Source organism: Megalops cyprinoides, chromosome 16, assembly GCF_013368585.1.
Source record: "Megalops cyprinoides isolate fMegCyp1 chromosome 16, fMegCyp1.pri, whole genome shotgun sequence".
In the NCBI taxonomy this organism is placed as follows: domain Eukaryota; kingdom Metazoa; phylum Chordata; class Actinopteri; order Elopiformes; family Megalopidae; genus Megalops; species Megalops cyprinoides.
Genome location: NC_050598.1, coordinates 2,989,405 through 3,006,119, shown reverse-complemented (window position 1 = coordinate 3,006,119; position 16,715 = coordinate 2,989,405). Strand labels below are relative to the sequence as shown.

At 41.3% G+C, this 16,715-nt stretch overlaps 1 protein-coding gene across 1 annotated transcript; it reads right to left on the bottom strand.

Annotated features, from left to right (window-relative positions):
* Positions 1 to 8,258: 8,258 nt before the first annotated feature.
* On the bottom strand, positions 8,259 to 12,525 carry foxa (forkhead box A sequence). The gene is made up of 2 exons (XM_036548411.1): positions 12,466 to 12,525; positions 8,259 to 9,431 (listed from the first exon to the last, which is right to left on the bottom strand). Exons 1-2 carry the CDS (start codon positions 12,523 to 12,525, stop codon positions 8,259 to 8,261), a joined length of 1,233 nt encoding a protein of 410 aa, XP_036404304.1.
* Between the last annotated feature and the right edge of the window lie 4,190 nt (positions 12,526 to 16,715).

Below are 16,715 nucleotides of genomic sequence, written 5' to 3'. Positions count from 1 at the left end.
GCTCGGTGCGTGAGACAAAAGGCTCCAGAGGTGGTGGTGGTGGTTGTGGGGGGGGAGGGGGGTCTTGAGGAAACGTGGGCTCCTCCCCGCCAGGGCCGGGGCGCAGATAACCCAGGCAGTGCCCCTCTCATCGCTCATCTCACAGATGAGCTACACATACCACAGAGTTATAGATTAATGCAGGAAGTGACTTCGGCCAAGGAGATGCCAGCCCTTGAGAGATGAAAGGTATTTTGGGTTGTCTTTAACTTACTCACCCCCCAGCCCCCAAAACAATTCACCTGCTTGATAAAGCAGAAAGCTGTTTCTGTCAGGTCTTTCAAACAAAAAATATGGTAGCAGAGTTCAATCAGAGTAGATTTATTAACCTGATGGCTTTATTGACCCAACTAAACCATTTCTGTAGGTGTGAAAATAAAAGCCACAGAGGCCCCAAAAAGAGCTACAATTTCATTTTATTTGCTTAAATTTCAAACTGTAACATGACCACCCACCTACCCAACTCCCTCAACCTACAGAGTAACTCACAACATTACAGCTACTCCAGTAATATACACTCAGTCCTCAGGGTTACAGCATTTGAAAAAGATCTTTCAGGTTGCTTGTTCATGTGAACAGTGTTTTAGATGTCACCCTTACCTGGTGCTCACTGCCACAGTGAAACAGTGCCCATCCATCTGTCTGTCAGGGGGTGAGCCAGCAGGGAGAGAGACAGACAGGTAAGCACAGACTCAGTTCTGTTTAAGCATCCAGTGTACGGCATCTCTTCTTCCATTATTGTTCCCTTTCACAAAGCCCCCCCAACCCCTGTCTCCTGGTTCCCTCCTCTCCCCTTTGCTCTGTCACAGCTGTCTGATTGATGTCACAGGCCACAGAGATTCCTGCCATCCAGCACACTGCTGCCTGGGACACTCACACACACACAGACACGCACACACACACACACAAGCACACACACAAACACAGACACTCACACTAACATACACACTAACACATGCGCACACAAACACCCACACACAGACATAAATAAATTTATTACACACATAAACATACATGTACGTGAGTATACCCACCTGCTTACAAAGACACCTGCGGGTGAGGACCCTACATAGACAGGCAGAACCACCAAGAAGTCAGACTACAGCTGAGGAGTCAGGCTTGGGGACACAGAAACAGAGCTCTGATAATGTCCCTGCTACACCTGCAACCTAATATTTCAAATTCATTTAAAACATGTTTTCAGTCATAAACAGCCACACAATGCAAACTCACTGAGACTGTCCCCACAAACAGCCCTGTGTTACAGTTCAACAGTTATCATCTGTTAACACATTGTGATTGCAAGTACACACACTATATTCACAAGCTGAAATTAATGCATCAAAATCTTAAATCACTTCTGCAATACTCCAAGCACATTTTGTGTGTTTTCACTTATATTGCAATTCTAGTTCCCTCTTTTTGGAAAATACTTTACACACAACTCTAACTTACAGCACAGTTTTCACAATGAAATCTCCTGTGTTTATATTGCAAATGTATGATTGCAAATACTAAGCTCTAATTACCTGTACCAGTTGGCCTCATTGACACTTCACCTGTACAAACTCGTGTATATACGAATACTAAGTGTCCAGTTATGTCAAAGCTTTAACATTAATAAAAGATCAATGTAGAATGATGTAACCAAATGGGGCAGAGAAGGGGAGAGGAAGAGGTAGGGAAAGAGGAAGAGTCCAACCAAGAAGACAGTAAAACTTTTTCAATGACATTTTGTTCAAAGCTGCTTGATCATTTCATCACCCATGGGTTGAGTATAAGGGAGGAGCATGAGCCGGTGCAGCCCAGTTTGAGTCGTTTCACTGTAGCCTTTATAATTTGGACATTTAGACATGAGAATAGGTAAGGGAGCATAAGTCAGTGTTCTGCTGTGCTGTTCTAATGTGCAGGATCAAACAATACCTAATACAGCAAGTGAATACAAAAAAGTAAACTACTGAAATGAAACACAAATATGTTTTACATGAAACACTGGATATTGTAGTCCCATATGTCAACATATTTGTAATTGTGTACAGAGTTAGAAGAACACTCTCTGCTGGTGATTTAACCAAGAGACATTCAAAAATAAATCATAGAAGACAATGAAATGTTCCTAAGTATGCATCATGTTCTGCCCCACTGAACACATCCTGAAGAGGAATGGAATGAATGAATAAACAATACATTTGTTTAGTGTTTGATTTTGGGTCAAGGCTTTCTTGTGACTGAAAAAAATGATTGGGAAAAGTATATATTTTCATGATATGTTACAGTAGTATTCACAGCCATTTTGAAATTCAAAATACATTGAGATCATCCACAATATGATATCACCAGGCCATAAACACAGACAAATTCTGATGGTAGTGCTTGAAATTGGTTTTCAGTGAAAGCTATTCATATGATAATATGTGTGTATCATTTGATGAAAATATTTGATTTTTAGGGGTTAAATTGGTTTTGAAACCAGTGTTTCATTTTGCTCAATATTTGTGAGGTTTGTTGAGTTAACAAACAGTTTTATGCTTCCTGTTTTTTTTTTGGGCCATGTTTTATTTTGAGAACATGGCCTATTGTTTCATAAAACGTGTTGAATAATTGAGAAAAGCTGTAACATTGTATGGTAATATTATGTTGAATTATTTGAATCTCTTGAATTTTTATATGTCTTGTGCTAGGGCTACAGTGGCATTGGTCATGAAGCAACACTACCTCAAGTCTAAAATGTTAATTAAGCCTTTTTAATAAATGTTTCAGTGGTTGGTCCATCTATGGGATTTAGTCTTTTAATTCAGATGGATTATCCAACTCAGATCATTCTGTGTTGTCTATTGTTCCATGAAATAATCAAGATATTTACAGTAACAAAAAAGAATGTTGCTGAAATTAAACATGATATAGGAGTGAACAGAGGAAAGAACAGAATGAAATCATGAGCATATGAAAGTGGAGGAGATGCCAGAAGAAGTAGGAGAACATTAAGAAAGAGGTATGAGAGGAAATTATCTGAAGGAGAGAGATGGTGGCACAAAGATTGAGGCCAGTGTTTTTTTTTTTTTTTTTTTTTTTTGCCAGGACCTCTTTTATCTCCAGGAGACAAATTGAGCTGACTATTTGATGTGTTGCACCCCTGTGCCGTCTGGCTGATAAAAACAATATCTATAATTCGGCTTCTGCCAATCTAAATTGGCTTCTGCCCTTCCTCCACCTCCTCTGTCAAGTATTCAGTCTTAAAGGGACAGACAGGCAACTGACCACTGGCTGTCCAGTGTCTGAGGCTGGATAAAAGGGCGACTGTATTTTTTGTACTTCTGAGAGTCGTTATCTCTGCACTTAACCGCATTAGTGTTTTGATCATCTCCGGGGCAGCACCAGAAGACATCAGTGGCAACTGACATGTGATATATGCATCTTGTGGAACTGATGTGTGAAAATGAATGTTGTGTCATAATAGCATGTCGCAGAGTTTCAAATGTTGCAAACCTTATTCTTACTTACGATGATCCTACAGCCTGCCATTACAGGGCAATGAAACCATTTGAGACCCATATTTTTGAAGAGGAGACTGTCTATAAGATGTCTATAAGAATAGAAGAAAGGTGGACCAGCCCATAAAATGGTACATGCGTGTGTGTATTTGTATGTGTGTGTGTGTGTCTCTGTTTGGGTGGGGGTCAGGGAAGTTATCAGATTTCCTCCCCTCTCTCTGTTTGAACTGCTCTTCCTCCTCTCCGTCCTCTTCCTCCTCCATGGTTTTAGGTCTGAAGCAGTCATCTGAGCCCCAGTTCTGGCTCTGAGACCCTGTTGACAGGTCAATCAGGAATCCCTCAGTCCCATCAATCCACCTTAACTCACTGCCTCTGTCCAAACTGCCACACTGATCTGAAATGGGACAGATTAGTCAATCCATCCCTGTGAAAGATTTCCCTATTAACTATTACCCTTACTTTTAGATTTAAGTTAGTGTTGGTTGAGATGACCATAACGTCTCCCCCCACCCTGTTACAAGTGATTTGAATATGTTGACAGGCTGAAAGGTGCTATATAAATGTAGTCCATAATAATAACAATAATAATAATAATTGTCATCATCATCACCACAGGTATTATCATCATCTTCAAAATAGTTGTTATTAGTATTCCAAAATTATACAACAATGAGACAACCCGCCTGCACAAAACAGATTTTTCTGTGCTATGGCTGAATGTTGTATCAATAAAGAAGGACCTTGTTCTTGGTGATATTACTTTCAATGGACATGATGTTTTCATAAAGGAACAGCATAAAAAAATAGAAACGTACACCATTAATACACAAACTGCTGTCACTTTTTGGTGAGGGAGTAATACTTCAAATATTACCATGATTCAGATTTTCCTTAAAGCAAGTGGTGGAAAACTAACATTTAAACCAATATTTACCAACACTTTTCAGAAAAAGCAAGTTACCGCAGAAATTCTGTCAGTTGCTGTAACCAACATTAACTTCTGTTCCTCTGTAGGAGTTATATGCAATAATTACATGGATATTAAAATGTCTTCTCTTTCAAAGAAGAGTTCAACTGAATCGATTGAGAGCTCAGTTTGAGGTAGAAATGGGACACCGAGGAGGGAACTACCGGAGGAGGGTTAAGAAGCTATGATCTCATTATACGTAACCCTTTTACAACTCGTCACCTAAAGACAACTCAGGCACCCTGCTTAGAACTCCGTGTGTGTCCCTGCGTCCCTATTTAAGAGGACAGTGTTGAGGGGGTGGGGGGCCCGTCATTATACTCAGTGTCATCCCATTGTCTCCAGGCTCCGCCGGACAATGAGGGGTTCAGAGGGAGATTAAGGTTGGGGGGTCAGGACCTTGAGCATATCTCATCCCCACCCACCCAACACCACCACCATCCTGGACACCATTAAGCCTGACCTCTCAGGCCCGGTCAATCAGCTCAGCACCACAAAACCAGCTGGGTCACTCTAACCCAGTGGTTTTCATAGCTACTGTATCATTCACTACTGCTTGGAGGGACGCATGTCCATATTTCTTTTGAAATAGGTGGCCTTTTTTTAAAGCAACAGGAACAGACCTCTGGCTGTCCCTGCAGTGACATTTGACCCTTTCTTACCAAATGACACTTGGCACCACATTTTGGTTGATTCAGCTTGTGTTATTCAAAGAAACATTAAAGTAAAGCTTTCATGAATTATTAAATAATTTAAAGTAACACCTCCTTAAATGTTTACTTCAATGATATACTTAAAGTAACAACTTCCTAAATGTATTTAAAGAAACCTTAGTGTAAACTGTCCATAAATGCATTACTAGAAAGAAAAAAGGCTAAAAGTCATGCCTCCGTGAGATTGTTATTCAAAATAACATTAAAACAAATGCCTCCTTAAATGGTCCTTAGCAAAAGATTAAAACAAACACCCTCTTAACTGTGTTATTGATGAAGTTAACACTGACTCATAAAAAGGAAGAGTAAAGTCTGTCCAGAATATGCACATCACTCCCTAATGTTGTCACCCTTGCAATGTTCTGTATTCCCTGTCAAACTGAGGATTCGAGTGCAATGCAGTCACCCCTTTCTCTCCGCACCTCCTCAGTAACTAAGCGAAGTCGCTGTCTCAAAAGACCTGGCATGTAGTGCCCTGTGGCACAAACTCGTTTTAACAGATGTTACCTTTGCCTGGTGGCACAAACTGACTGAAATGTTTTATCCTAAAATGCACCACCAGTGGAAACTGTAGCTGTGGAGGACACAGACATTCGTCTTGGGCACGAGGAGTGATTGTGTTTTGGGTGAAAAATCCAGAGAGTTCGTTGCTTGTCACCATGGAACTGGTCGGGGGGGCAGAGCATTGAACAATAGCACCTCCTCAAAAAGTTGCCCAAGACAGAGAGAGAGGCACAGCCAGAGAGAGCTGGATACAGAGAGGCAGAGGCAGAGAGAGAAAAAGAATAGGGAGAGGCACAGAATGAAAAGTACAAGAGACCACCCTTTTAACCATAGAGACTACCTTACTCTTTTAATCATAGGGATTAGGTAGTATAGTGTTTTTTATGTTTCTTTTATTTCTTTCATTTTCTACATAAAAGCAAGCCTCCCTGTGTGTTCAAATGAGGATTCCCAAAGAGAATGATGCCCAGGTCCCAGTCTCCTCCTGGGAGCAGACTCCAGTCTCTCCTGACTGTCTGGACAAGGAAGCCATTGACTAAGCCTGGGACTTATTGACACAGACTCAGCTGCCTCGCTATCCTGGGGTTAATAGTGAGAGCCACTCAGATGTTTGTTCCGTAACAGTAACCAGCGCCCAGGAGCTCTAAACTGTAATGATCAGACAGCAGACATTTAATGCTCTAGCCATTAACAAATAAGTACATTTTATGAGAGCGACCAGTTCCTTTTGTCTCCAGAAATGTCACCACATCTGTCTGTCATTAGCCTGGTAAATGCTGTTATCAGCTGATCATAGCTATACTGCATAGCTTATGGTGGTGTTGACATTGCACCCGCTGTCCTACAGTAATGCACATAATGGAGGACAGAGTCCCCTTTTGAAACAACGAAGAATTCTATTCTATCTATTCTATTCTACTCTATTCTATGCCAGTGTACTCTATAGTATTCTAATCAATTCTGATCACTTTCTTTCCATGGGTGAGAGCCTAATATCTGCTAAATGACAGTTGTCTTGCACAGGTGCAGAACTGTGCAGCATGCACATAAGTGTGCTTAAATGGGAGGAATTCCAGGTATGAGGCCAGGGTAATATGGTGGAGAGAGGATCAAGAGCGACAATGCAGGGGACACAATGGCCCTCATTTGGTCAGGGGGTCCCATCTCCGTGTACACAGCTTTGACTCCCGCGGCATGCGAGGAATGCTGACGTAAACAAGCAGCCAACGCCCCCTGTAGCATCCTGTCCAACTCGTCCGCATCCATTTCACAAAATCCGATGCGAAATTACTCCCCTCTGTGCACTTTCCATGTTGCTGTTGTGTATGGATGTGTATGACAGTGGTTACAGTACAGGATTTTTAATGTCATGAGGTAATAACTGCCACATTCACTTCAGTTAAACTGAACAACTCTCGCATAATTTGCTTCTCATGGAATCCAATGGATTAATAAACACAAATCTAGATTACACAGGTTGGGGACCGAAGTTTAAGTTTTGTGCTTAGTTTATTTTGACAATACCATCTGGGCTCCTTTTCTATAGGCAGAAGAGCAATGGATTACAACTCAGAATTCACAATCCATTGTTAAATAATTTCAAACAAAACTATGCAATAAAGTAAATGATTTTTTATTGCTGCATGATGAGTTAGATAGGGAAAGTTGAACTAATTGCAAAAACAAATGCCATAGTATCTCAACAGCATATGGCCATTTGAAGAAGCATACATAGAGTCATTTCCATGTCTTTCCCACCTGTGATGTGTATGAAGACTAAACAGAAAAAAAGAGCACAAATTCTCATGATGTCTTCGCATGGTGGACTGGCACTGGCAAGACCTATAGCACTACAGTCTTCAACTGCAAATCTAATTCAACATTATAGTAGAAATCATTCACAAATCCCTCTACAGTTAATATATCCTGAACATATAGAAATGAACAATTAAAGACAGACAATGGACATAAACATATTTATATATAAAAATGAATGTTACAAGTAATGAGAAATTTGCGTTTTAACCAGCGCTCAGAAGGAAAAAAAACAATAAAAAAGATTCAGTTAATTAGCATTTACATTTATACATATATGTCAACTCTTCTCTTTGGACCAGTGCAAGGAAAGGACTTCCCAAGTGAATCCAGGCAGAACAGAATTGTGTGTTCCTCAGTGTTTTTCTTTCATCTGCTCTGGAAGTTTAATGTCGGCTCCTCTGAAGCCGAATCTGAATAGCAAGCAAGCCTTTATATTATTATGAGCACATTCTCACATTAATTGTGTGTGTTTAAATAAGATCACATGCTTCATCTCCTGGAAACAGAAGGTGTGAAGCAGCTCGTCTTCTAGGATCTCTGGAGAATCCATCAGCTCTCGTTCACAGGGTTCGGAACACAGGGTTAGTGTGCCTCGTCAAATCATCTGAGGTGGAAAGCATCTGTCTTACTCACAAATAGACACACTGTCTGTCTCTATCTCTCTCTCTCTAATTCTCTGTCTCTCACACAAACACACACGCACACATACTCACACACACTCTCTCCTCAGGAAGAGCTCAGTATGGGCACGGAGCACATACTTGGGTAGTACATGGAGTCACCATTGAAAGGGGCCGCCTCCCGAGGGACGGGGTGGGGGGTGTGGTGGTTGGAGATGGCTGGGGCATAGTAGCCAGAGAAGCCCATGGAAGTGTCGTAAGGCAGCAGGTCGCCACGCTCCACGCCCATGAGCTGGGAGATGGAGAAGGCGTGGTGAGTGAGGGGCTCGGCGCGTGGGCCAGTGTCTAGCAACAGGGAGGAGTGCTGGAGAGAGGAGGGGGGTGGCGGATTGTGGCTGGGCACGGGCGCTGGAGGGATACCCGGAGGGGACAGGCAGAGGGGACGCTGGGCAGGAGTGGGGAGAGGGGGTGTTGAGAGAGGGAGGGGCGGAAAGTGGAGCTGGGGGGAGGGCGACCTGGGAAGGCAGGAGCTGGGAGAGCTAAGGTGTGGTTTGGGTTTGGGTGAGCCATGGGCAGGGCCATTGGGGGAGGGGCCGGTGGGTGCAGAGCTTGTGGGGGCAGAGCATGCAGGAGCTGGGCCTGGGGCTGGGGCTAGGACAGGGCCTGGGACGGGCGTGGTCTCTCCAGTGTCCACACCCTTCTCCTCCTTCTGCTCGGTGCCTCGGGGGCAACGGAACCGCTTCTGCCGCCGCATGTAGCAGCCGTTCTCAAACATGTTCCCCGAGTCAGGGTGCAGGGCCCAGTAGGACCCCTTCCCTGGGGAGTCCGGGGATCGAGGCACGCGCACAAAGCAGTCGTTGAAGGACAACGAGTGGCGGATGGAGTTCTGCCAGCGCTGCTGGTTCTGCCGGTAGTAGGGGAAGAGCTGGCGGATCCACTGGTAGATCTCGCTGAGCGTCAGCCTCTTGGCTGGGGCCTGCTGGATGGCCATGCTGATCAGGGAGATGTAGGAGTATGGGGGCTTGGCGTGGCTGAAGTTCCGCCGGTAACCCCCTTTGGCCTCGCCCCCCGGGACCTCGAAGCTGTATGGTCCCCCGGCACTTTCCCCACTGTATCCCATTTGGGACGGCAGAACCCCAAAGTGGCTGAGGGGGCTACCTAGCCCCCCTGACGCGCCTGCAGTGACACCTGCTGCCGTGGGGCTGCTGCTCATGTATGGAGGCCCAGAGGGGAGGTATCCGCTCAGGCTGGTAGGTAGGCTGCTTGCACCAGGGTACCCCTACAGAGACAAATGACACATTCAGGGCACTTTTCACTGACAGGCATGTATGCTATGACACAAAGAGGATTTAATACATGTTGAGCTAGAGCTCTGATAAAAACTCTGCAAGACTTCGACTCTGCAAACATGTACCCTCAAAGCTCACAGCAGCCAAGGATAGAGTCAAGTGCAAAAAACTATATTCAAGAAAGGCCAGTTTGGACAAAAAGATTACTTCTCTCTGTCCTTTAAAAACTGTTACACAATCAATCACTTCAGCCATTTTATTTTACCTTTTGTATTCTGAAGCGGTGATGCTGTGTGTGTGTGTGTGTGCACGTGCGTGCGTGTGTGTGTGTGTGTGTTTGTGTGTGTGTATTATAAATTGTGTTCATAAAAACAATAGCAATTAATTCTGAGAGCACTAAAGAGTGGGAATTAAGAATCTCAGCTTTGCTTTCATATTATGCCCCACAGCACAAGGAAATTAACTACGCTATTTTCACGAACTGTGACAATTTTTGACTGGAAAACGTGCACCGTTTTCTGTTATCAGGTTATGATTCACTTTGTAGGTGAAGATTGTTGGGCATAATCACGTACACGACAGGTTGTTAAATTATTAATCAGCTTTGCTGCCAAATTTCCTTGGTTGAAACAAATTCCTCTGCGCATAACTCGGCTTCCTCCTAAATTCATTAACTCTTTGCTGCCTGTCTGGTTATCGCCATGTAAATATATTCCGGCCACCCACCCGGCCGCTTCCTATAACCCCATTGTCCAGTCGGTGGGACTATTCTTCTCGCTCTTGTTACTTCTGTCTTTTAAGTCACTCACAGACCGCCTTTTTTCTGTATCATGAAAGAGAGGGCGACAGAGGAGCAAAAGGAGACGACGATTGCCCTCCGTGGTTTGTTGCATAAAGGGCAGTGGCAATAATTATGGCTTGTGGAACACCTACCCCCCCCCCCCCCCCCCCCCATCTCTTTTCAAAATCAGAAACGCCTCTGTGATTATGAACCCGCGTTGATCGTTTGTCAGTCACATCCAGGCTATCCCATCCGCCCGAAAAGAAAACTTATTCCAGGAGTCAATCAATTAACTTCACCGAGACCACACACAGGCAGCCACATTCTGACGCTCGCAGAAATATTCAGCAGCAACAAGAAACAGAACCAGCTATTACGGAAGAAAACATCGGTCATTTTCAATTATTACTAATCTACGACGAATTTACATTTACAATTGTTGATATAACATATTCGAAAAAAATTTTATAAAATATTGACAGCATTTTCGCCTATATTGTGAAATATCCCTTAAAATAACGACTATGTTCACAAAGTTCAGATAAATTTACAACAAATTATTACATGAGAGAAATATAGAAATAGGTTTATAGTTTTACCCTCGTAGATGTAACTATACTTCATATTTAATCTGCGTCATCATTACGTCATCATAACGGCAATCGCTAAGCACCTGTCGTTTTACTATATTATTGTATTGTTCTGTTTCGCGAGACAAACAAATATTTTACAATGCATATATAATAATTTTTGTTTACGTCCAACGGTGTAGCGTTTGAGCAAGAAGTCTAAAACTGGACATAGTATGTTCACAAATGAAAACAGTTTAAAATGGTTGTATTCTTTAAGGAAGCGAGAAGTTAAACTATTTGAAAAAGGGCTTAAATTTCGTTGTTTCACGTGATACAAGTCATTAAGTAAATACATTATAAAATTAAAAACGCATATATTGACTACGTATATAAGTAAATCAATAATAAAACAAGAGTTAGTATAAAAAAAACTCATCGAAGGCTCAATGGAAAAACTTTTGTAAAAACGGCTTTAGTAACTGTAGTAACTAAAATCTATGCGTCTTTTGCGCCCTCTGGACACTATAAAACATATAAAAATATTATGTTTAACTAATACTATAAAAAAATTAATTATTGCTATTGGGAAGGCAAGAGTCGTGAGACGAAGAAACGCGCTGAACAAGGAATCTGCACTGTACTACTACTAACATAGATAATAAAAATATTTTTCCACAGAAAGTTCAGTGTTGTTTTTCCTCGATTAATAATGTAAAAAGAAATGAAAATTTCAAACCGTTTGATAAAAGTTTAACTTTATGACGATAAGTATGTCATATCCCTGACTTAATTTGAAATTGAATAAGCGGAATTAACACTGGTTACTTACCTCGAAAATGTGGCATTGATTCTGCAGGTAATCATTAATTAATATCAAATTTATAGGAAAGGTAAAATACACACAAAATTTACTGAATGCAAATTCTGATACAGCAACGCTTTAATAGAACAGCCACATAAATTTATTTCCCTAATTTGGTCTCTTTTCAAGTGTTCAGGGTTAAATATTAAAACAAAATGATGGTTAGGCTAAATCGTTTAAAATGACAGTTTATCGTGTTAAATATTGCGGTAATTTTATATAACAATGTGCAAGAAGTATGTTGAAGAAATTAATAATTTGAGGCGAAATTCCTTTGAGGTCATTAAATGAGTAATTTGGGTTAACAATACGTATTTTATGCCTATTTAATAGAATTTATTCTCGCTAAATATATATTTAAAGGAACAAAATGATTCAGTCCTTAAAACATGCAACATTCGCCGACAGCAAGAATAACGAGACATATAGCGTTATTTTAAACTGAAGAAAAACCACTATGACTCAATGACCTAAAAACATCTTTAAACTTTCACTGATGACATTACATTGCATTATATTATATTATATTATATTATAGCCTATTGTAGCCTATTATATTATATTATACACTCAGACATCTTGGAATAAATGGAATTGGAATAAATGGAAAATTTATCTACACAGATGTTTGCCTAGTTTATTATTACTCTGAGGGTCACCATTATTCATTGATTACATTACATTTAGGCCTATTGACGGCCATCATTTCTTCAGTACTGACACGTCACGATTAATTAAAAAATACGGTGCTTCGAATGGAAAGGGAAAATGAATAAGGGAGAGACCGACGCTGGCACCTGCATGCTTACCTCGTCCTGGTAATACGACATCCATTCCTCGTTAGTTTCTAGTTTTACTCCGCTGATCATCTCAGTACAGTTAAGAACTCCTTGTTTAAAATGAGAAAAAATACATCCAAACTCAAAGTTTTTTTCTTTTATAAATCTGCTGATACAGAAAACGCTGTTGTGTTTCCACTTGACGATGAGAAAGCTGGAATAAGAGGCTTTAACTTTTACGCGTTGTTTTGTCGGGTAAAACACAACTCCAAAGGTTCTTATTGCTTCCCTCAGCGCCACCACCCCTCCTGTATCCCTTTTCCCGCCCCTTCGTCCTTTGACCCTCCCCCTGCTTAGAGCACCCCTTCTTTTCGCGAATCCCTTCCTCCACCAGCATGAACAACTCTGCAGTCTAGGGCATAGACAGTCTATGTCACATGTCAAAACTATCGTTTAGGCATAACTTGAATACGCAGTAGAAGTCTAAAGATCCTACAGGTATGCAAGAATGAGGATGAGAAGCAGAGAAGACAAAGGAAAGACAGAAGCAAAAGAATCTGTTGAATGTGCATGTCATTAATTTCATCTCCGGAAAAGTTGTCAATAGTGTTCTGGTAGCCTAGTAAATTAACAACTAACGTCATGAAAAGAGGTTCGAAGTATCTTCAGTCATTAATATATGACATTTTAATCATCAAAAAAATAATAAATTTACGAATACTTCCTTGAATCTGAACACGCAATGCATCTGCTCACGTTCCTGGACAACTTCTCGCATAATAACAGCGCTTTGAAGTTAGGACGACAGTCAAAACAGTAATGCAGCTGTCGGTCTGTTTCTCTCCCATACAGATTCACCAGTCGCAGATTTCTAATTAACCGTATTTATGAACGTAGTTTCAGCAAGATCTATGCAGAGAAATGGCTTCACATGCCTGTATGATTGTTGAGGGATGGTTTCCGTTCCTGTGTTCAGACCTTAAAGGTTCTCATATATGATTACTTATTTCAGACAGAGCCTACTCAAAATGTTTCAGAGACCCACTCGAAATACTATAACGCTTTGAGTTAATCAAGCAATATAACAGAAACGATGCCTTTGGAAACGTTTATGTTTGGTCCTACTGCAGATGTAAGCCCTCAGATTGATTGAATCGCCTCATAAATGTTGCCAGTAAACCTCCGCCAATATCGAATGAACCATTAATTAACCAGTTCAGGAGATTGCATTCTGTTAGACTTAACTTTTAACACAAAGACTTGTTAGACTTAACTTTAAACTTAATTAACATGTTAATTGATACATGCTATATTGCTGCAAGTTTAAATAAAGGTGGGGTGAGCCTAAGGTTTGTGAGTTACAAGGAATTGGAGATGAGATTTTTATTTTTATGAAATGTATTATAATTATTATTATTGTAATAATCTATAAGGTAGGTACATCACAATCAACCCCCTCGCTTCCACCACCAGGCTCCCTTACCTTGAACAACAATTCCATATAACAACCTGAGAGTAAGTATATTTTCACTAATGAAGTTAAAACATTAATATTTTTAAATAAAATAAGCACTTCATGTACTACAGCAAAAACATTTTAAACAAATTTGAGTCTAAATTATTACAAATCAAAGCTACACTGATTAGTGCACCAACTTCAAACAACCCCTGTGTGAGTACCACTCACCCATAAAAATGGTTTTGCAAGACAATAAACTGTGCCTTCAGCTGCCTTTTAAAAAGCTGATATGACTTGGCTCCAAATGTGTCTATCGTTTTATTTTCATTACTACAGTGCAATCAGTTTCTTGATAAATATCATACAAAACTAAAAAAAAATCATATCTTAGAAGGCTTCGATAAAATAATACAAAGATCAAAACTCAAGTCTGAAAACTGAATGATAAGCTACCCTGCAGTGTCTCAATGGAAGAGCATCCATAGGCAAATGGGTTCCATATAATGTTAAGGCCGCTTTAGGCACAAATGCAAAATGGCAGTAATGCTCCCTTTCATCTCCAGCATAATTAAACGTTGTGTAACAGCCATGGCTCATGTGCACAGCGAGATCTCTCTCTCTCTTTCTCCACCTCTCCATCGCTCCCCTTTCCCTCCATTGTGTCCGACAGCTGCCCAGCGGATTGGGGACTAGAGTTCCACTTTTATTGGCAAAAAGCAAACATTTACTCTGCAGCCTGTGTGAGCCTCTTGCACCCACCACACATACGCTCGCCCCACCCAGCCCTCCTGAAAGACACCCAGTGTTGTTTGCAGAAGCCAGAGGTCAAATGTCACTGCGCTGGTTCCTGTATTCTGACTGACAGCAACAACAAGCGTTGGTATGGGCAACCACAGAGCAATACTCTTTCTCCCTACTGCAGAAAAAGGCTGGGGAGAGTTTTGGCTAGAGGCATAGTACAAACATGTTACTGGGAAAATGTAGCGTGGGTGTGTGTGCATATGTGTGTGTGTACATGTTACATTACATTACATTATTGGCATTTGGTGTGTGTGTGTGTATATGTCTGTGTGTATGAGAGAGAGAAAGAGAGAGAGAGAGGAAGAGTGATTGTGTACTAGAGGTTCTCACACCCCTACCAATTACCTTCTCTGACTGCACCTATGGTTACATTTTTTTTCTGAAACACAAGGACATACATCTTTCCCAAATGAACAAACTGAAAGTTTCATTCTAACAGCCATTACTCCTTCCCTCTGCATGACCACCAGGAAAACAAGGAGGAACACTTTTGTATGTATATATCTTCAGAAGAAAGTAAAACACTTAATAACAAGAACAAACCATTCAACCCAACTAGCCTTGTCATTCATAGGCAAGAGTATTAGCATTGAGTCGTGCCTGGTCTTGAACACTCCGCTTCCACTATGAACGCTGGTAAGTTATTCCATGCATTTATAACTCTCTGAGTGAAAAAATACTAATGTCAGCGTGAAATTCATCTTTTACTAATTTCGACATGTATACAGTGTTGGCATAAAGTCATTCCTGATCTTGGTGCGCCGAGTTATGATGACGAACAGCATTCAGTTCTGCTTTAGAGCAAAGAGGGGAAACGGACTGATGGGGAAAAAAACTGGTAGCGTTTTGAAAATGTTCAGACTGAGCCTAACGGGAACCATTTTATAGACCACAGGCAGTTACAAAAGCAAACACGATTAAGGTGCAATGCTGTAAAATCAAAAAACAAGTCACCGAAAAGAATGCGCGTCACGTCGGACACCTGCAGCAAACAGCACATCGCTATGTCTCCTTAATACGTGATTCGCGGTGACTAAAGCATTTCGCTTTACCCACTAAAATTCAGGATTACAGGAAGTATTTTTATTGCACGCCGGTGGTGGCGGAGGGGGTTGCTGTTCAAATCCAGATGTGCGTATTCCGCAGAGCTACCAGCTGTGTCATCATGTGTGAGGACGGGACACAAACGAGGTGCAAATTGTTTCCTTGTTATCTTGGCTTGAGAGCTCTTAAATCAGTCAAAGCTATTAATTACGTCCCATTCAGTCTTGGCAAGGTGTAAATGGAGCGGCCTCCTCGACCCACCGAGGGCACCGTAGGGGGTGTACTAATTAATTGTATTTAAAGGGGTTGTTAGGACGCGCGGCGTGTGTGAATTGTCTGGTACAGATAGTGGAGTTGGGAGAGGAAATGATTCAAGCTCGACCTTAAAATGTGTCAAACAGACCGATCGCAATGAGATTGATAAAGCATCGTCTTCACGGCAGTTCATTTTTCATCCATTTCCTTACTGTTTTTTTTTTAATGTTGCATGTAGACCCCGTGAAGGATACATCTTCTTAAAATATAAAACTTTATTTCAGCTGTAACGGTCTAATAGCTTTCGTTCACGTTTTTATTCTATATCATTTCCCTTGGAAGCATTCCCAAACTGAATTTAATAAGGCAACCAGTATTTAGCTATGTGCTAGCCTACTGACAGATGATATTGTTAGGACTAATCATAGGTTAATCATAATCACATCATACAGCTTTGTGGCGGCTCCTTTGGTGGTCTGTGAGGCCACCGAATGAATTCCTACTCTTGTAAGTCCGAAATTGTCCAGAGACCAGACCTGACGGTAGCTAGTCGTTAAGCACAAAAGGGGAAAGTGGCTTGTCGATCATCTCTGGGACGATGTCTAAGACACCATTAACGGATTAATGGAACGCGACTGTTTTTTATTTGTATTTATTTATTTATTTACATAAATAAGTTGGCTGAGTTCAAAGTTATTGACGAAGCCAGAAAACTTCAGAA